The sequence below is a fragment of the Ursus maritimus genome, unplaced genomic scaffold (genome assembly GCF_017311325.1).
Source record: "Ursus maritimus isolate PB19 unplaced genomic scaffold, ASM1731132v1 scaffold_21, whole genome shotgun sequence".
Taxonomy (NCBI): domain Eukaryota; kingdom Metazoa; phylum Chordata; class Mammalia; order Carnivora; family Ursidae; genus Ursus; species Ursus maritimus.
The window spans coordinates 41,413,486-41,435,014 of record NW_024424564.1 but is presented as its reverse complement, the minus strand read 5'-3'; the positions used below and the strand labels follow the sequence as shown (position 1 = coordinate 41,435,014).

The following is a 21,529-nucleotide window of genomic DNA, read 5'->3' as shown; positions in this document are numbered from 1 at the left end:
CCAGACTACCTTCTCTCGCATTCGGTCTTCCTGGAACCTCCTGGTACACGGCCTCCTTTTGTGCTCCTCTATTCCCTTCTCCCAGATCAGCCCAACTTAGCACTCATCACATTATTTGTGACTGCCAGCTTGCTTAGCGGGACCCTAACCTCTAAATAATAAACTCCCAGGAGGCAAGGACCTGAAGTGTTTAGTACACAGGAGCCACTGGAGAAATCATTATTGGATAAATGAATAGATAAATGGATGGACGTGTAAACGAATGGATGGGTAAAAGACAACATCCTAAGTAGGGCAATCTCACCCTATTTATTTGGTCTTTAAAAACATGCAATTTGGTCCCTCATCTATTCTGAAAACAATTCTATTCTAAGTAGAACTAGGATAGAATTAAGCCCAAGCATGCTGTGAGGGTCTGGAGGAAAATTCGAACGTGGAGGGTGAGGGAAACGAAGATGAGTAGCATTTCATCAGGCAGAGGGGGAAGGAGGAGAGCCCCGGAGGGGGAGCAGTGCGAGAAGCGATCTGGAGAACAAGTCTGCTCCCAGGCTTGAGTGCGAGGCGGTGGACTCTGCCCCACACTTTGAGGCCGCACGGCTTCAGGGAAACCTGCCCAGTGGGCAGCGAGCAAGTGGGCGGACGAGAGTGGAGGCAGGTCGCCTGCTTGAGAGCCCGCTGGGTGTCCACGAGAGGTGGGGAGGGCCCCAACACACGGCAGCGGTGGGATGGGAAGAAGTGCGTCTGTCAAATTACCCTCATTTCCCAGCCGCTCTCTGCAGTTACATGAGGCCATGTGCCTGAGTCCTGGCTGGGGGGATGTAAGTGCAAGGGACACGCACCACCTTCAGGCCAGGGCCTGTGAGAGAGTGGGCTTTCCTGTCCACACCCACCTTCTATTTCTGTCAGCTGGTTGCAGACTTGAGGAAGCCCAAAGGCGGCGGGCCTCGAGCTAGCGTGTATCAGAATCACCTGGAGGCGTGTTGAGCGAATCTCTGGGCCTCGCCCCTAGAGTTTCTGATTCAGAAGGCCTGTGACCGGACCTGGTAATGAGCATTTCTAACACGTTTCCAGGGGATGCTGAGACTGCTGGTCCACGGACCGCACTTTGAGAACAACTACCCTGGGGTGTGGTGCAAGCTAATATTGAAAGAGCAGATGTTTCCAAATGGTTGCATTAAAGAGCGCCTCCTCTCTGACATGAACACCCTGCCAGGACTGTCTGCAAGCACAAGGTTGGTTTCTCCTGTGTTAATTCCATACATTTTGGAATACAGTTTGCTACAGTAGCTTAGCCTATCCTAACAAATACAGGAGCTGAGGGAAAGATTTGAAGCTGCTTCCCAGGTTTGGAGTTGCCTAACTGGGAGAATAGTTAAGCAGGTTTGGAAGGAAAGAGGAAGAATGGATTATCACAGTCTTAGGAGCCCTCCACCCCACGAGGACTGGTCGTTCCGCCAGCCCAGCCCCACGCAGGGCCCATCTAGCAGAACGTTGTCTCTGCCTTTCATTCCTCTCCTGTTACTTCCTTGTCAGATTCTAAGGCTGCCCTCACGTGTCCCCTCTCTCCTGCAGGCTTCCCTCCTGCCTGCCAGAGTTCAGATTGGAAGGGAGGGGACTGCTGTTTCCTCCGGCCCCTGTAGCATCAGCCGTAGCCCTCACCTTCTAGGCATTAATCACAGTAACCCCTTCTATCTGGATCGTACCTCACTGTTAGCAAAGTGGTTTGGCCTTTCTTACCTCATCTGATCCCCACGGCAACCACATGAACTGCTCTGGAGGCGTGCACACATGCACACGCACACACACACGCACAGTGGTATACATTAGCTAACACTTGTTGACTAGTCCACCTACACAATCTCGTTTCCACAAGTCTCATGAGCAATGTCTTAAGGACGTCTGTTGAATGCCTCAGTGAGTGTGGTGCCCAGAGCAAAGGATTCAAGCTTCTCACCCTTTGCTTCTCCTCCACAACCTTGCAGTGTTATTGTGAGACAATTACCCCAATTACACCTGACCTTAGCAGCTAGTTAGTATTAGCCTTGTATCACCTTTCTTCTCCATTTCTGAACCGTGTCGTGGCGTTCAAGATCCTTCAGGATGTGACTCCAGTTTACATGTCCAGTCTCACAAGATCCCTTCACAGACCTCCTACATTTTAGACAAAGTTTCCCATGCCCTGAGAAGGCCCCATGCGTCCCCACCCCTGTGCACCTGTTCACACCGCCCTCTGTCTTGAATGCCCTTCAGCTCCACCCTCCCCAGCTAAAATGAAGATCCAGTCCTTTGTGAGGTCTTCCTTGGTGCCTCCCACCAGAGGGAGTCTCCGCTTCCTCGGGAACCCATAGCATCAGTCTGTACCTTGCTTATGGCCCCCACCTCGATGTAGTTGCCACGTCTTAGCATCTGACTTCCTGGCTGCCCCACTTCCCAGAGATGCCTCTCAATTTCTGGCTCACAGAAAGCTCCCTTTCTCATGTTCAAGAAAGAATGGCTGTGTATTAATTTGTGTCTTACACCATTTTCATCATTTCAGTGGCTTAGTTGGGGGGTGGCGATAAGCATGGAGAATATGCACATACGAATAAACGAGTAACTGCAAGACATCTGTAAATCCAGACAGACGCTTGGCATTGGTTTTGGGGGGTTGATGGGAAGAACGTTTTTCCAGAAAGCTCTTGCTTTAAATACCAACTCCGCACTCGAAGCCCGTGGGGGACCTTTCGTTACCTGTGGTGCTGAGGCCCGTGTACTCAGGGGATGGGTTGCTGACGGGGGAGGAGGGAGGCGGCACTTCCACGGACGTGGCAGATTTTGCTGGCGAAAACGATGGCACCGGTGAAGGGGTTGGCGGCGCGGCCTCCGTCAAGACAATCTCTTCTCGGACTTCTGCTACGGGTAGAGAAAGGGTGGGTCCTCAGAGCCAAACATCAAGGCAAGTTGTCTCTGAAGGACTTTAAAAATTGAAATATTCTTTCTAATCTGTGTCATGTCACCCCTCTGCTTCAAGCCTTTTGATGATTTTGCGCCACCAGCATGGCGTGCAGGGCAATTCCATACACACGCGTGCCCCCTCTAAAGAAGAAAAGACATCATTGATTTCACACCATTTGGCCTGCCCACTCCACCTAGATTCTTTGGAAGGCAGAGCTAAAGAAACACAGAGCATGGAAGTAAGGATACGAATCAAATTGCCACGTAGGGCATTTCCCAGTGAAATGCTGGCTTACCAGTGCTTCCCTCCCCTTTCATGGCTCGCAGGAGCTCACTGGCCCGCTCCTGACAATGCAGGGATTCTAACAGGTAGAGCACGTAGTCATCAAACATCAAGTGAATTAAGTGAAAAGACCCTGGTGAGAGAAAATCCAAACAGAAAGGTAAGTCATGGCAGCTCGTATATGCCCCTCCATCTGCTCAACAGCCCATGTTACACTGGGCTCCACTGCTCTGTTCAAGACTCCCGTTCCCCGCTCCATTATCATCTCCGTGTGGTCCAGAGTTGCTCTTCTTTGCTGTACCCTCATCCCAGCCCATATGCTTGACATAAGATAAGCATCACTGACACTTTGCTCAATCTGGCTCTTCAAAAATGGCACCCATTGAGCCATCTATCCAAATGCCATTGAGCCATCTGAGCCCTCACAGACCCACTGGCCTCATCCTCATCTGAGCACCACTCACTTTGTTCAGCTTGTACCAACATGGTGTCTTTCAGTTTTATCTCTTCCACAGTATGTCTTATTTCCCGGATTGGACTGTAAGGATGTCCATGGCAGGGATTTTGCCTTCTGGTTCCCTATACTGAAGTACCTGACCTAACTCTAACAGCAGAACTGAAAATTAAAATTTGCAACAACTGAAATATTTCATTAAATGTTTCTGAGACCTCTGTTTAACACATGGTTCTTAGAAAAGGTATTAGATTGAAAATATATGGTATTCTCGAATAGTACTCTTCATTCTTAGATTGTTTCCTTAAAAAGGATGTAAACAATCCTCTCCGAAGATTTTTCCAAAGTGCCAGTCTCTGTGCTCAAAGTCTTATACTTTCTCATCTAATCTCTACAACCAAGCCCATAATTGTATTCCTATTATAACACATTATTTCAAAACCCTCTTTTCCTGCATGTCGTGCTGCCACCATGACCAGTGGAATGATCCACATGTGGAAGGGGCTCGATCAATGTCTGCTGTAATCAAGCCTCAGGAATGCCAGAGCCAGAGGGGCCAAACCTTCATCTCCAGTCCCATGCTTCCAACTCCCAAGGGGACATCTCCATGTGGCTATTCTGCTTCCAATGAAATGTCCGAAATCTCTCACCCACCTATGTACAGCCGACCTCCTCTTCCCATTTCCCTCTAGTTTGCTTTTTTAGAGGACCTGGAAGACTCTCTGGTATTACCCATACTGTGATGCCATCATCACCACCATGACTATTACCACTATCCTAGTCATAGTCGTCATCATCATCATGGTCTACTGAATGCTTACTCTGTGCCCAGCTCTGCTAAGCACTTCACACACATCTCCTCCTTACCACAGACTGGGATAGGTGGTACAGTCCTCCCTTATGGAGTGGGAAAGGAGTCTCTCCATTAGCAGTATGTAGGAATTTGCCTCAGTTTGGTCTGGCTCCCAAATCTGTTCCCGTTCCCCTACAGATCACCCAGTTCGGTCTGCTCACAGCACAGATGGGAAAATCAAAGACTAGGCCCCAGAAGCGCCCTTTGAGTTGGGAGCTATGCCTTTTCAAGTCTCAGGGATAATAGCTCCAGTTTTACAACTGGTTAGTGCACGGTACTTGTAAGAAATAAGATGATGGGGGCCAGCTGGGGTAACTAGATGGCACCTTCTGGGAGGAATTCATCAACTTTCTTCTTATTTGTACCTGGCTTCTACACACACACACACACACCCCCTTCTATAGAAGGCTATAGAAGAAAATCCACGGCTTAACCCTGAGGCCAGTGGATGCCCAGCAGGTCACACACACCAACTCCTATACTCTCTCTCTTCAGAGCCTGCCACAACCTCCAGTCCTGGTATCCACAAAACTCGAGGCCAGGGTCCCCATCCTATACTTTCTCCACATTCTCCTTCATTCCCAGGGTCTTGTGCCCATTTGAAATTCAGAAAAGGGTCAGGTTGTGCTAAGTCACCGTGAGATGCAGGCTCCAAAGCTCACCTTTCCATCCACTTCCCCCGAACGGGTCCCATGAACTACCGAGGGGGTAGAGCGTTGTGGGTAATTGCATGGGCTCTGGATCAATCTGCCCAGGCTGAGGCTCAGCCCTGCCACTTTGTAACTTAGTCCCTGGCTGAGTCACTCCTAGTAAATGTTAAAAACAATTTCTTGACCCATTACTTGAGCCCTTGCTCTGTGGCAGATCCATTATCTGTATGGACCTGAGTAAATGTGCAGCTTTATTATCACACTTAGTCCTCGTCACAACTATAGGAGATGAGTGATACTCTCCTTTTGCAAAGGAGGACACTGAGACTTAGGTAAACTAAGTGTCCAGTGTTACACAACTGATAACTGGCAGAACTGGGACTTGAACCCAAGACTGTCTAATACTGGAGTTGTTCTTCAATCATTGTGCAACACAGCTCTCTAAAAGGGGGACAGTACAACCCCTTGTTTTGGTTACGGAAGTACTAACCATAATGAGGAAAAGGACACACTAGATGTTCAATGAATGGAAACTACTTGTTATCTGTAAAGTCCCTTTTGTTCCTGATGTTTTAAGATCCCATAAGATATCATATCATAATATAATTGTTTTGCTCATCTAGCCAGAGGGGTCAAAAGATAGCATCAAATACTTAAAGGGTCTTCAAAATCAAAAAATATTTGCTGCAATGTTGCTATGGGTCAGTGAGGAGAGAAAGATAGAACCATGCTGGGGAACAACGAACCAGAATGGAAAACTCTAGATGATGACTTTAGTAGTTTTGTCACAGGCAGATGCCTTGGAAATCATCTATACACCCTTCTCTTTTATAGATGAAGAAACAAGGATCTGGCGAGGTGAGGAAATCTGCCCAAGACCGCACAGTAAGAAACATCCGACCTGGCTGGAGGCCAGTACCACGGGGCAAGTGTTGATTTGGAGCGTCAAGCTCTCTTCCTTAATGGCTCTGATCAGTTACCCGACTGGTCTGTCATTTTCAATCACCTTTTGAAGAGTTTGTACCTGCTTACTATTGTGCCACGTGCTCTGAGCACGCAAGAAACTAAAAGCTCAGTCCCTGACTCCTCAGAAGCTACAGGGTCCCGCGTAGCAGAAGTCAATCATTAAGATAATTGGGCAACAAATAGTTCAGTGCTGGAGGCGGGGGGTCAAGGCCACAGGAACAGTGCAAGGAGAAGAAGAGGGCAAAGTGAAGAAGGGGGACCCAGAAAGACAGAGAGGGAGAGAGAGGGAGAGGGGGGCAGGATGGAGGGAGGAAGAGCGATACATCAAAGACAGATGGGAGAGAGACAGTTACAGCTAACGTCCCCTGCTTTATTTCTCTCCCTAGAACTTATCACCATTCCCTATACTTTATAACTTGTCTCCATCACGTGCCTCCCTACACTGGACTATAAGCTCCATAAATGCAGATGTTTATCTGGTTTTTCCCCCACTGTTCTCCATATCAAGCGTCTACAACAGTGCCAGGCACAGAGCAGAGGCTCAATGACGATTTGTTAGATCAAGCAATCAAATGTGCAAGCACCGTGTACCATGTGCACTGTGCTAAGCTCTCTTTCCGGCAACACTGTGAGGCGGGTGTTATTATTATCTTCAACTAATACGTGGGGAAGTGAAGCCTCAGAGGGTTTAAACAACTTGCCTAAAGTCACAGAGTCAGCATCAGACAAAGGAGACTTTTGTTGCTGTCGCTACGTGTTAACATAGTTGATCACATTTCATAGAATCAAAGCATTTCTCTTTTCTTATGAACAATTTCAATATATAGAAAAGTACACACAATTTTAAAATGAATGGCAGTGTGCTCAACTCCCGGCTTATAGCGTCTTCATATTTTACTATGTTTGAATCCAATTTGTTTTTTAATTGAAGATAAAGATGAGGCCTCTGTGTTCTCTTCCTTAATTGTATTTCTCTGCCTCCTGGTGTTTGTCCTGAGTTAATTGCTGACTTGAATTCTGTATTTATTTGTTCTACTCTTACTACATATAATTACGTATCCATAAATAACATATGGTGTTGTTTTCTGTTTTCGCACTTGATGTAAATAGTTTCATACTTCACAGTCTACAACTTGCTTTTGACGATCTGTCCACATGGATGCGTGCAGCTCGAGCTGGACGGCCACGGTCTGAATATTCCACACTTTGTCTATCCATTCTCCTGCTGAAGGAGTGTAGGTTGTTTGTAAGTTTCCACTATTGGAAACTGACTCTAATGAATATTTTCTGTACCTATTTTCTTGTGTCTGCTGAGTCCAAGAGTGCCTGCATCTTCAGTCTTACGAGATAGTGTCCAGTTGCTCACCACGATTTTTTACATTCCTACTGATGGTCCTTGAAATATAATATTTGCCAGTCTGAAGGATGTGAAATATTATCTTATTGTCTTTATAATTTGCATTACTCTAATTACTAGAAAGGTACACATCTTTTCAAATGATTATTGTCCATTTGAATTTCCCCTTCTGTGAATCATCGATTCATATTCTTTGCTCATTTTTTTGTTGGGGTATTTGAATAATATTGGGGTATGTGAATTTCTATTGGGGTATTTAAACAATTTATTTAGAGGGGTTTATTATATATTCAGTTTGTTTGTTATATGCACTGCAAAATATGTTCTCCTTTTCAGTGGCTTTTAACTTTGTTTATGGTGTGCTTAATAAACACAAGTTTGAAATCCAAATGTATAGTTATTTTTGCAATATTTTCTTTATTTTTTTTTGGTGCCTTTTAAAATAAATAATTTACTACTTCAAGATCATAAAGATATCATTCCTTATTTTGCTCCAAAAGTTTAATAAAGTCTTCCCCCCTCCCCCATTTAGATGTTTCCTTTCAGAAGTTGTAGACAAGGGGTCTTATTTTCTATTTTTGTAGAAGATGCTTGTCCAAAAGAAATTTGCCTAATACATAGGTTTTTAATGCCTTCTGTGTCATATATAGCATCCTCTCATTTAATAGACAAGGGAGCAAGGATCTGATGAGGGGAAGACAAGTTTCGTATCCGTCTGCCTTGGGCACCTCTGTTCTTTTCCATTACTCTACTGATCTAACCCTGTTACAAACCCACACTGTCTTATTCGATAACAAACGTGAATTGCAGGTAAGCCAGACCCTACATCTTGTTCTTCTTCACCTTCAAAATGTCTTTACTATTCTTGGCCTTTTGCTTTTCCACATGAATTTTAACATCTGATGGTCAAAATCAAAGGGAAAATATTAAGAATTGGACTAGAATTCTATTGACTTTGTTATTAATTTATAGAAAGAGCTCCTTGATGTTGGTTCTTTCTGAATATGAATGAGGTATATTTCAATAATATTTTAAAAAATTCTCCTTGAAGATCTTCAAACAATTTTTGTTAGAATGATTTTATAGGTATTTTTTAGTTTCTTTTGCTATCTTGAATGGCATATACGTGTGTATATTTATATATACTATGATATATACTTAATATATGTAGGTAAACATACACACACTCAATTATATTTTTTAATAGGTTCTGGTTAGTGCTAAGAATACCAATGATTTTTTTAAAAAAACTGAATCAAATAATCTGGTTGAATTCTTATTTGTTCTATTAGTTTTAGATAGTCTTTTGTTAGCCATCATGACATCTATAACAAAAGGCAATTTTGTATTTCCTTTCCAATTCTTAGATTTCTTTTCCTTTTCTTATTCCATTGGCTAGGACTTCCAGTCAATATTTATTAGAAACAGTGTTAAAAGGCATTCTTGTCGGGGTGCCTGGGTGGCTCAGTTGGTTAAGTGACTGTCTTTGGCTCAGGTCATGATCCTGGAGTCCCAGGATGGAGTCCCAGGATGGAGTCCCAGGATCGAGTCTCGCATTGGGCTCCCTGCTCAGCAGGGAGTCTGCTTCTCCCTCTGACCCTTCCCCCTTCATGCTCTCTCTCTCAAATAAATAAAATCTTAATTAAAAAAAGGCATTCTTGTCTTCATACCAGTTAGTATGATATTCACTGCAGAGTTTTGGTTGCCCTTTAAACCTACTAAGTAAATTCCCCTCTACTCCTAGTTTGCTAAGAGTTTTTAAAAATCATATCTGGGAGCTGAATTATATCAAATCCTTTTTTTCCTCAACATCTATAGAGATGATCATATGATTTTTCTCATTAAATTGTTAATAGTATGTGCCAATTAGTAATTTTTCTGACTTTGAATCATACTTGAATTCTTTTTATTTTTATTTTTTTATTTTTTAAGATTTTATTTATTTGACAGAGAGAGAGGCAGCCAGAGAGAGAAGGAACACAAGCAGGGGGAGTGGGAGAGGAAGAAGCAGGCTCCCAGCGGAGGAGCCTGATGTGGGACTTGATCCCAGGACCCCACGATCACGCCCTGGGCCAAAGGCAGACGCTTAACGACTGAGCCACCCAGGCGCCCCCATACTTGAATTCTTGCCATAAACCTTATTAATCATGACTTTGAAAATTTTGCTGCTAAATTTGATCTGCTAGTATTTTATTTAGAAGGTTTCATCTGTATTTATGTGGTTGGGTCAGAATTTTCTTTTCCTCTACCATTCTTTCGAGATTTTGAAATTGAGGTTATATTAGCTTCATAATTGAGGTTATATTAGCTTTATGAGTTGTATAGCTTTCCTTTTGTTTTTATTGCCTGAAACATCAATCTTCATGTTCATTTTCATTAACTAAGGATTTTATGTTTCTTAAAAGTTTAGTAAAAGTTGCCTGTAAAAACATTTATGCCAGATGTTTTTGGAAGGAAGAGAATTTTACATCTACTGCGACTGTTATTTGATCTTATTTCTAGCACCCTATTTTTTTTTTTAAGATTTTATTTATTTATTTGACAGAGAGAGAGACAGCCAGCTAGAGAGGGAACACAAGCAGGTGGAATGAGAGAGGAAGAAGCAGGCTCCCAGTGGAGGAGCCTGACCCCAGGATCACGCCCTGAGCCGAAGGCAGACGCTTAATGACTGAGCCACCCAGGTGCCCCATCTAGCACCCTATTTTATATTGTTTGTTTACCATCCTTTTTCTTTTCTTTTCTTTTTTTTTTTTAAAGATTTTATTTATTTATTTGACAGAGATAGTGACAGCCAGCGAGAGAGGGAACACAAGCAGGGGGAGTGGGAGAGGAAGAAGCAGGCTCATAGCAGAGGAGCCTGATGTGGGGCTCGATCCCATAACGCCAGGATCACGCCCTGAGCCGAAGGCAGACGCTTAACCGCTGTGCCACCCAGGTGCCCCTACCATCCTTTTTCTATGTTCTTTTATCTTGCCGTCTCTTTTCAAATTTTTCCATTTTCATTGGTAAATTATGATTCGGTGATGATCTCTTAATTTATTCACATATATCCTGTACATTAAATCCAAACTATATTTTTTCAAGGAAGTCTAAAATTATTTAATATTCTGAGACAAAAACCTTAGCATGCTTTAACCAGTCCTTAAAGAGTCTCTTCCTACCACCTCATGTTATGTTATAGCCTAGAACTTACTTTTACTTTTTTTAAACAGGCAAAATTATTTTTTAAATTATAATCAGTAATTAAATTTGCTTACAAATTTGAGAATTTCTCTCCTCTTTAAACAGGGCCTTCAAATTGTTTGACATCCCTTCCCTGGAGAATTGGGCGTCTATGCACCCTCTTCAAGCTTGGTAGGTTTGTGACTGCTTTGACCAACAGAGTATGGCGGAGGTGACAACTTCTGGGATTGAGTCGTAAAAGGCAATGTGGCTTCCCCCCTGGAACAGTGAGCCACCATGTGAGAAGTGTGACTGTTCAGAGGCCACCATGCCGTGTGGACGCCAAGCCGCATGGAGTGCCCATAGAAGGCATCCTAATCACAGCAGTCCTGTCTTCAAGTCATCTAAACCCAAGCACAGACATAGGAGGGAAGAAGCCTCTGGATAATTCCAGCCTCCAGCTGTCGATGCACCACTGCCCTCGAGTGTTTCCATCTGAGGTTCCAGACATCGTAGAGCAGAGACAAGCCATCCCTGCTGTGCCATGTTCCAATTCCTGACGCACAGAATCCATGCACATGATGAAAGCACTATTTTATGCCACTAAGCTTTGGGGTGTTTTGTTACACAGCAGCAATAACTAGAACGTGGGTATTTCTTATATCCCAGACCTTTATTTCTCTTCTTGCTGAAATGCATCCTTTAAGTGCTTTTGAAGTGATGTTCGATGGGGCCACACTCTCTTAGTGTTTGTAGAACTGAGTACGTCTTTACTTTGCCTTCACTCTTGAATAATGGCGGACAGGTCTTTGTTCTCAACACTTGAAAGGTACCATTTCTGGCATCCATTATTTCTCATCATGTGTTGATCTCTCATAGCTTCGAACATTTTTTAAATCTACCAATACGGATTTTTAAAAATCCATCAGTGAAGATTAAACAAATCTGTCTTGCCTTTGGTGCTCTGCCGCTGAGCCCCGGGTGTCTGTCTGAGCTGTGGGAACTGCGGCAGCGTGGGTCTTGTGGGCAGGCAGATGTGGTTTCGAAACAGAGCTCTGCCCCTTGCCATACTGATCCTGGGCAAGGAAATTCTCCAAGCTCCTTTTCCACCTGTTATGATCTGTCTCGAAGAGTTCACGTGAGGACTGAATGACAGTACGTGCCTCGCAAGTATTCGTTATAATGAGCAGCAGCATCCTGCCTTTGCTTCACGTTCTACCGCCGACCTCACGGGTTGTTGCAAGAATTAAATGAGAACGTGCCCAATGTTGTGCCTGGTGCATCCTAGGCTCTCTATAAATGTTACTTTGTTTTTATGAGTAGTATTCAACTGGAGAAAGCTAGATGCCGTGATGGCTCAGCAGCGAGAACAGGGACTCTAGTGTGGACAAGATCCCAGGGGGCTCAGCACAGTCTGGCGCATCCATGGGCAAGCCCCTCTCCTCGGTGGTTACAGGGAAAGCACTTCCTGCCTCCTAGTGCTTGGCGGGGGCCTGGCTGACGTGTGAAACGTTTGGCAGGTTCTGGGTGAGAGAGCCAGGCCTGGTCACCTACGCCTGGAGAAGCAGTCTGGAAGGCTCGGTCACGGCTACCTGGTGTGGGAGCGGCTCCCTGACGCGGCTGCTCCCGCGTGGCCTCCTCGGCCCTCCCCGAGCGGGTGAGCTATGACACCAAGCCAGAAAACAAGTGCATGAGCAGGTGGAAACTTGGGCCATGAGCAATCCTGCCCCCTTGGTGGGCAAAGCTGGGGTGGCTTTTCTAAACGTTTGATGCCGAAGTACTTCCGGGAACTACTGTTGCCTCCAGCTGTTCCCAACAGTGAAATCGGGGGCACGTGGTCAAACCCAGAGTGAAAGGGTAACGGCATCTGTTCTGACTTGGGATCCAGGTGTCCTCTGCACGGAAATCACAGCAGTTGATGAAAAATACGCGTGCGTGTGTGTGTTACAAGTAGAAACTCTATTTTCCTCAGCCCTAACTTTGAGTTAGTTCTCAAAGTTCATCGCCTGCCAGCCTACCTTTGCTGACGGATTTTACTAGAAACTGCGGCTGGCGGCGAGGAAAGAACGTCTGGGTACTTCAGTTCACAGCATAGGCTCTCTCAGTGAGAAGGAATTAGGAAGAAAAGAGTGAAAAGGAATTAAGGAGAAGAAAGGAGTCAACTACCTTTGAAAGACGCCGTTCTGGGCAGAGGTGGTAGAGACCCCCGGGATCCCCGTGCTATTCCCCACGCTCACGTCGCCGCCAGCCCGCACCAGTCCCCGCGGCGAGGACCGTGTGGGAGTTAGGACATAGATAGAGCTCGTCCCTGCTGTGGGGGGAGGGGGCCGGCGAACAGAGGGCTCTTTTTCCTAATTAGCTGTTTTTATACAGGGAACACATGACCCAAACACAGCCACCAACTGTGTCTTTGACATATACAGGCAGAAAGGGGGAGCTGGGCTTTTGTCTGCCGCGGAGTCTTTCAACTTGCCCGTCACCCCAAGCTGCAGAACACAACAATGAGTCGAGGAGCAGGACTTCGGCAGACAGTGTGCTAAATGGACTTGGAAACAGGTACTATTTCAACCCGCTTTGGGTTGGGAAATACTGTAAAAGTGAAATTGGGTGAACATCTCCTCGCATTTTCTAAGAGATTTGTGACCATTTCTGCCATTTGCCCGAGTTTCCGGCATATCCTAAAATAGCGCGTGGTTCAAAAAAGAAAGGAATACATTTCAAGGAGAACGTTTCTTGGTAATAAATGCAACCCTTTCATAGAACCCTCACCGTTCTACTGTCCCGACTTCCTTTGTCATATTGTTAACTTAGTAAAAACAAATGAATTCCAAAGAATACTGCCAAGTGAATTACCTTCCCTGTCTCATGAAGGGCTTCAGGAATCTACGTCATCAGTTTACGAATCAGCACACTGAAGAAGAAGGGATAAAGCGAAAAAGGATGCTTGCTCTGTGGATGTGTGTACGTTTATTTGGGTGTGATATTGTGGATTCTTTGATTGTGAAGCGATGAACAGATTGCAAAAAAGTTTCAGCCATTCGCTGAACTGACAGCAGCTATGCACGAATGGTTTCCCCAGAACCAGAGGTGACATGTGCTACCACGAGCTATGCTGGGCTGGAAGCCATCGAAACGCTGTGCCTGATGGCACTGCCCAGGTAGCAGCCACCAGAGCATTTCCATACGCGGCTCAAAGAGAATTTCCATCTGTAGCCACGGTGCAGGCCAGGGCAGGCAACTTCCCGATGCCGAGATTAAAGAAATCCCCAACAGAACACTTCTCCAACTGGGGAAACACAGTCTTTCATGGACAGCGCCGTTTAGAAAAAACAGTGCCGCGTTTGTTTTACCACAACTGGAAAATGGTGACAAGACCATAAAAAAGCTGGATGGAAAAGTGTCAAATTAAACCCAGAGCGAGACCCAGAGCCGTTGCCTTAATTGGAGGTAATGAGAAATGAAACCACATCTCTACTTGCAAAGTAAAATAGTGAACTGAAGCAATTACCCAGAAAATCTACCAACAGCACTTTGCTGAAATGCCTCGAAATTTGAGGCCAAAGGGTTTGGAGATTTCAGATGTCTGCACGATGCCTCAGAGTCTCTCCTCACTTTGCTACTGATGACCTGGACTGGGCGCATACTCCGTTCTTTCCAGTGAGAAGGAGTAAACCGTGTCCCACGATGTAGCACAGCACTCACCCCAAGTCCGTGGTTCGGTTCCTGCCTGCAGAGGAGTGTAAGCGCCCCGGGCAGAGATTCCAAGTCCCGTTACACTGGAAGCAGTAGGTGTGTGCTTGGGGCGGGAGGTGAGGGGCACCCAAGGGGTCAGTAAAACAAAAGGGAAAATGAACACAAAAGTCCTTTTCTAGGGATCCGACTGGAGTACAGTGTTAAAGAAACCAGTGTTAAAGGAACCTTTAGACACTCTCCCCACCACCGGAGAGTCAGTCAAGCCCCATGCAAATATTCCAACTCAGAGGCTTTTTGAGTTCCCAGTCTTGGGAAGCCAACACTATGGAATTCGGCAAAACAGTCCCTGGAAGCAGCGTTCACTGGGGACACCTGGTGAAAGGGGAGTGCACCCACTGCTATTTAGGCCTCTCTAAACTCCATTAAAACTAGCTGGGTGAGAACCTCCATTTTCAGATTTGCATACGTTAGCACACAATGCCGTCTTTCTCCCTGAAAGTCCTGACAATGTCGAGTCCTTCCAGAACAGATACATTTCTTCCAGAACAGATACATTTTGGGGTGATGTCCTTGTGGGCTCAGGGACAGCAAGTGAGATCAAGGCTGAGTCTAGAGAGGTGGAGTTCAAGCATGAAGTCCAGAGAGGAAGTGTTTGGATCTAGGGAGGGCTGGAGTGGCCTTACCGAAGCTGGGGGCACTATGCAAGGTCATGTCCCGGATCACCCTTGTGCCAAAACAGGACCACATCAAGAGGAACTGCTGGGCCACTTTCTTCAGGGACCCTTGTCTCTTGGCAGCCACCTACAAGAAAGTGAACAGCTTCAACAGTGGTCAGTGTAAACTTTCATTTATTACTGTCTCCCTGAAAAATGCTAGGAAGGCTTTTGGGTCTCCAAGTTCAATGCTATAGAACAATGGTTTTTGACTTGCTATTTCTTCCAGCAAAAGCACGCTGTAAAGAATGAAATCTTAGGACCCAGCACACACAGCAGATAAAGGAGACGCTGACCGGGCTGAATCAGGGGAAGGGGACTCACGGTGCTGCCTTCTTCAACCCCCACCTCCAGAGGGGCCCAGGCCCCTCCTCAGAACCCCAGGGCTCCGTGGCTGCTGAGGAACATTCACATGGCCATTCTCCCAAGTGCCACACAGGGGAGTGGCGGGTCGCAGTACCAGGGCTGCTCCTCCCGCTCTGGCTTACCAACCTTCACAACACACCGGTCCACCATGGTGTCTAGCCACTCGATGTAGGACTCAATGGGAGACTGCTCCTCCAGGAGGTGGTCAAACTCCTGGTACACTGTCAAACAAAGGAGAGCCCCCCCACGTCACTGCAGCTGTGTCTACACAGAGATACATCTTCAAAGAACAAAGGAATGTAACTGAACAAAACGGAACTCCAGTCTTAACAGAGCATTCAGGCTTTAGAAAATATGCCCCGCCTTACCTTTCCAGGCTCATCTTTGCAGCCTCTGAGCTCCTGAGAGCCTGGCTCCCATGTTTAACTTGCCATATGCCCTCGACAAGCCCTACTTTCTCAGGCAGTTCCCTCTGCTCGGACTGTCTGGTTCTTTGTGGCCCAGCCCACTCGATGCCTCTCATGAAATCCTTTTTCCCCTCCGCAGGCCCCTCACCAGCAGAACTGATCACTCCTCCTCCACTTTGTTATCCGTATGCGCCCTTTGCTGCATTGCTAATGCCGTGTTACAGTTGCAGGACGTGGCTCCCGGGCCAGTTCTGTGTCCAGGGATCTTTCTCAGCCAGGGCCTTCCTTGCTATCCAGGGTGTGCTTGCACTAATGGACCCGGGCAGCGCCGTTCCCTTGCCCTCTGCCCCGTGGCGGGGCACGTCTGATAGTTCAGTGCTTCTAAACCACACCTGTAGAGGGCAAGTGGCCCCACCAGCCTGTCAGGGCTCAGCAGGCAGGAGATGCTTAATAAATGTTCACGGTATAAAGGAAACAATCTCTGTGCCCCTAGTTTCTGTGTGAAGAAAAGGAGGATAATCGTACCACTTTATAACCTGTCTTCAGCTGCACATCAAATAACCGAGGCCGGAAGGGCTACGGAATTCGCGAAGCACTACAGAAAAAAGAAACCTTGCTGGGCGACCTCCAGTTTGAAACATCTCTTTCCATGACCGTTCTTGTGTTTTCTGCATGTGGAGCTCTGTACATCAAACCACACCTTCAGATCCACACCCTGCTTACAGTTTCCATTTGTCCGGGCGGTTTTTGGTCTCCCGTTCCACTGGCCGAGCCGAGGTGCTCGTTTTCCTGAGTTGACGGCTGCGACAAGACGTCGGCCATTGGACCCAGGACCCGGGGCCCAGAACAGGTTAGAATGACAGGGGGCTTTAAACGTCCCCATTGAGTTGATATTGGCGTCTTTTTACAGAGGAGGAAGGTGTGTCTCCATGGGATGAAGGGACCCCCTCAAAGTCAGAGGGTGAGTGAGTGCCAGAGCGGGGACTGGAGCCCATGGCTCTGATTTCTCTTTGCGGTGCTTTTCTCTCGATGGCACGGGCGGTGCCTCTGGTGCATGGGTGCCATTGTGCTTTGGTTGGTGAAGGCGAGGACAACGGAAGTGACCAAGAACGTGCTTACAGCTGACTCCTACTGGGTTCTTGCCCCGTGCCAGGCACCTTCCTCACTGCTTTGCACGGACACTCTAGTCTAATCCTACAGCAACCTCAAGAATGTGACAGCGGTTTCTCAAATGCTTGTTGAATGAAGAGATGAACAACCCAAGGAGGCAGGTCCTGTTACTACCACCCATTTTACAAATGAGGGGGCGGAGGCACTCAGACACAAGTGATTTTCCGAAGGTCTCCCCGCCAGTGAATAGCAGAGGCGGGTTTCAAACCCAGCCTGACCTGATGCTTGCCTCCCAAGCACGGCACTGGACCAGCTTGACATGCTGTCCCAGGCCCCATTTCATCCCCTCTGCCTTCTCCGCATGTCAGAGACTCGGAAGCTGAGGTCAGCAAGCACAAGAGCCAGGGTTTGTTGGGCATCCCAACCCCCTGCTCTTACCACAGTCATGCTCATCAGCAAGCTCAAGTCCGGACGTGTGTTTCTTAATTTAGGGTAAGCAGAGCATTCCCAGGCAGGACCTATTTCACAGAAGTGACGGAAACCCCCTAAAGCAGGAACGTGCAGGCTTGTCAACTGGGGATAAGGCAGGGAGGGTGCAGCACACAGTTGTGTTTAAGAACTTACTTCCCGGCTGTCTGGGGGCGGGGGAGGGGATCTGCAAGGATGATACTCATGTGCCAGGCCACCTGCCTTGAGGGCTGGTGCCCTTGCTCAATCCATTCCCTGCCCCACCCCCCCTTCCAGGCACTGTATCATACAGAGGTGTCCTCTTGGGTAACATACAACCATTTGTGAATTACTTGTTCAATTTCTGGTCTGCCCTTAGCCTGAGCTCCACATGGGGAGGGCAGTGTTCATATTATTCACTGCTTCTTGCCCAGCTTCTAACACAATGCCTGGCCCAGGACAGGCATTCAGTAAGTACCAGCTGGGTTGACCTGAACCTCACCACTCCCTTCCTCTAGCTGAAGGACACAATCACAGCTTTAAAGGGTACCATTCTGTCCTGGGCCTAAGAGAACTTGAAGAGGAAAACCCAAAAGTTTCCCTTCTTGGAGAGGCCGCAGTGACCTCCAAGGTGCTCCAGCAAAGGCTCAGAGACTGGCCCCTAAAGCAAGCGGTGGGGCCTGCGTTTTCCCCTGTGAGTGTGGGTAACATTTTCCTCCTCCACCAAAGGTGCTGAGGGCAGAAGAGAGCTGGGTCTCACGCTGCTGGGAGTCCTGTCATTCTGGGTTCCCATTCATCTGTCCGGCCCAGCCAGATGTTACTGGCACCTCGTCCCGGGGTGAGGCCCTGGAGACACAGTGATTGAAGGTACGGCTAGTGCTGTTGGGGGCTGACACCCATGCTCTCTGTTGGCCTTGTAGCAGGGAGCAGGACAAACAGAACAGGAGCATGACTGCATGAATTTGGAAAGACCCTGCAGCCTCTGGAACTTGCCCACATCTCATCATTTTTGTCTCCTCTGCTCCTCCCAAGAGAGAAGCACTAGTGCATGGTGGTGAAGCCGAGGTCGGGCGTAGGTCGGAGAGCCCCCTCTGCCGCTGGGGATAAGGGTCACCAGCTCTCTGAGGCTGAGTCCTGTCCTCTGTAAAAGGAGGGCGGTGGGTATCTTCCACGTGGGGTTGATGTAGAGAATTAACGAGATCACACACGTGATAGGTCTGCGCAGACGAGTCCATCTGTGAGCCCACTTCTTGTTTTAGGGACCACCTTCTAAGTTCTTACCGGGGAAAGCAGGCTGCTGGCTGCTGTGGAGTAGGGAACATGTACGGAAGGAGCTCTAGGAAAGAAGCCCCAGCAAAGGTCCCCAGGGTTCAGGTTTTAGCTGCTCCGGTGGCTTTTGGAAAGGGCTCCGTGGGAAGGAGGTCTCTAATAGGAACACCTTTCGGAACTTGTTTTTAAACACCACATGCTTAGCCTGGCTGAAGAAAATTCCCTCAAGAGGACACACAGAAGGTGTATACTAGAAATCTGAGGGGCCTGGGGGCTCACAGGAGAACAGGCCCAACTTCTCAGGGGGACAGCCGTTGTGCAGCTTCCTCAATAATGTACTCTCAGGATCTGGGGCCTCACCCCGCTCAGAAGGAGAGAGTGCCCCAGCTGTCATCCCCCACCTCCAGCGAGTCTCAGCTCCAACCTTTCTGAGAGCTGGTAGGAGAGTGTGGACCCGCCATTCCGCACTCCTGCTCCCCTGCCCCCCACAGCCGGGGCATGAGAAAGCAAAGTGAGAAGTTGCCAGTAGACCCCCATCCAGGGCCGCTGGGTGTGGGATGTGGGGGGCAGCAGGCTGTGGTGGGCGCGTGAGCAACAGCAGAGGTGTGCTGATGATGGTGGAGTTCTCAGCCCCCTCACGTCCTCTACTACTAAGAGCGCCCGACCTGACCTCAGCCAGACAACAGCGGAGCAGTGTACCTGCAGCCTTTGTCCACAGGGACATGAACACATGCTCACAGACGTACGCCACCACCCACTCCCTGCTCAAACATTTAATGGGATCGAAGGTTTCACCTGCCAATAGGTGGGCTGCCTCGTGTGACCCTCCGCTGGGAAACGGGCAGCGTATCCAGCTGACTCCAGGCTGATGTACACTCAGGCAGCACGCTTTTGTTCTCATTTTTTTATGTCACCTATGGGACTATGCCTGGCACTGAGAGTCACCCCGGGGGGCCTTTTGCATGACACTGCATGCTGCCCAACTGCACCAGGCTCCCCTTCCCCCGGGAATGTTGACACATGTCCTTTTAAATCAATTAGCCCTCCCCTCTGGGCTGACCATTTAACAGGAACAATAAGAGGGAAGAGATCCTAGGGGGAAGGACAGGGTGGGAATGTCTCTTAAATATTTACCAAGATACTTTTTCTTTCTTTCTTTCTTTTAAAAACAAAACCAGAAACGACAGGACGATTGGCGGCATATCTTACATTGGATGATGAGTTTCCGGTGCTCATCGCGGGAGTCTTCCATGGTGTAGAGGGTTTGCTTGGTGATGCTGTTGAGGTCCACGTTCCTCCAGTCTTCCAGCATTTGGAATGTGATGTCTGCACTGTGGATCACCGTCCGAGATGCCTGTAATCCAAGCCAATCAACTCATTAGCTCGAGGGTGATTAGGTTAAAACCCCTGCACATTCTTTCCTTTTTAATGAATCTGCATACAGTATTTTGCAAACTACTTGAAAATTCAGGAAAGCTCCGTTTCAGGAAATCAGCAGATGAGTCCATAACTCAGAAAACCCACACAGTCTTTTCTCTCGTGGCTCTCTTTTCTCAGCTCTATAAAAAATTACTCCAGGGTGGTCGAGGCTAGACCAAACCCTGCTGTTCCCAGCCCCTTTGGTCTTGACTCCTGGTAAACAATGGGATGAAGCCCAGAGACCTGTCAGCCTTCTGATGTAAGCTTCCAGGATGGGAGCTCTGTGCTTAATAACCCATGTGTCTCTAGTGTCCGAGAAGCAACGGGCCCAGATCTTGGAACAGTCCTGTTACCCGACGGCCAATGACATCTTTAATCCCATCTTTAACCCCATCTTACAATGTGTATTTTTCCATATAAATGCATTCTGAAGCAGTTTATGGTCTAGCTTTCTGCTTTTGCTTTTTGGTTTTTAGGTGACTATAAGGATGAAAACAAATACGAGTAACTGAGAGGGAAGGGAGGGGAACAAAACCTGAAGACTCAGGCGCTCAATAACGTGCATGTGGTGTGTGTGCCCACTCACGTGCACACTCGACCTGCGGTTTCCTCAGCAAACCCCCATGAGTAGAACTTCAATTGGCAAGTGGGAACAATACTTGGAACCACCAAGTTGGAACAATACTGATAAAAGCAAAAAAACCCAAAACATTTGCAAGATCATTTCCTTTACTTGCATGTTTTAAAAAATGTCTTTAATCAAATGGAAGAAAAAAAGACTTCTGATACACATGGACATTAAGTCTCCTAACGTGTGTGAATTTCCAGGCAAAGGTAAATACCGACAACCCCCCCCCACCCGACTGTCTGAGCACAAGTAAACTCTTACTTAAATCACTGTAGGACTTTCTGAAGGTCAGAGGCCTAGAATATATGAATATACGAGTTGGGTCCATCTCTACCGATAATGGAAACAACTAAATGTAAAGGTTTGTGATTCTGGACTCAAATATATTTAGTTCAAATCTTGGCCTTGCTGCTACCCAACTGGCTCATTTGGGGCGGGTCGGCCGATTGGCCTCAGTTTCCTGATCTAGAAGAGGGAGGTGTAATGGTGCCTGCCTCCGAAGGAGGGCTGGGGTTTGAGGACTCTGGAGATAATGTTGGAACAGTGCGTAGTTCAGGGAGTAAGAGCTCCACAAAGGCGCTACTGTTTTCCGGGTCCGCGGTCTTTGCGGTGACGCACAGGCACCTCAGGGCCCTGGCTCATGGCGTTGTGGCCAGCTGCAGCGTTCCTCACGCACCCTGCCTGCCATTTCTGCCATCATGCGTGCTCCAACTTCAGCGTCACACCCATGGCACAGCCTCCTCTAACCGCTGGGTCTCAATCCCACTTATGTGCCCCATCATTCTCTATTTCCATTGTGTTTCCGTCCTAACACTTAG

The 21,529-nt window shown here is 47.4% G+C and overlaps 1 protein-coding gene across 2 annotated transcripts in view; it reads right to left on the bottom strand.

Annotated features, from left to right (window-relative positions):
• The window catches only part of RFX4 (regulatory factor X4), a 134,682-nt gene that overhangs the window by 18,995 nt on the left and 94,158 nt on the right, over window positions 1–21,529 (bottom strand). For both annotated transcript variants that reach the window (XM_008705653.1, XM_008705654.1), the window contains 5 exons: window positions 19,874–20,018; window positions 15,558–15,652; window positions 15,036–15,153; window positions 3,231–3,350; window positions 2,731–2,892 (listed from right to left, as the gene is read on the bottom strand). In XM_008705653.1, the coding sequence (XP_008703875.1) occupies window positions 2,731–2,892; window positions 3,231–3,350; window positions 15,036–15,153; window positions 15,558–15,652; window positions 19,874–20,018 (640 nt within the window). The remainder of the gene's footprint in view (window positions 1–2,730; window positions 2,893–3,230; window positions 3,351–15,035; window positions 15,154–15,557; window positions 15,653–19,873; window positions 20,019–21,529) is intronic.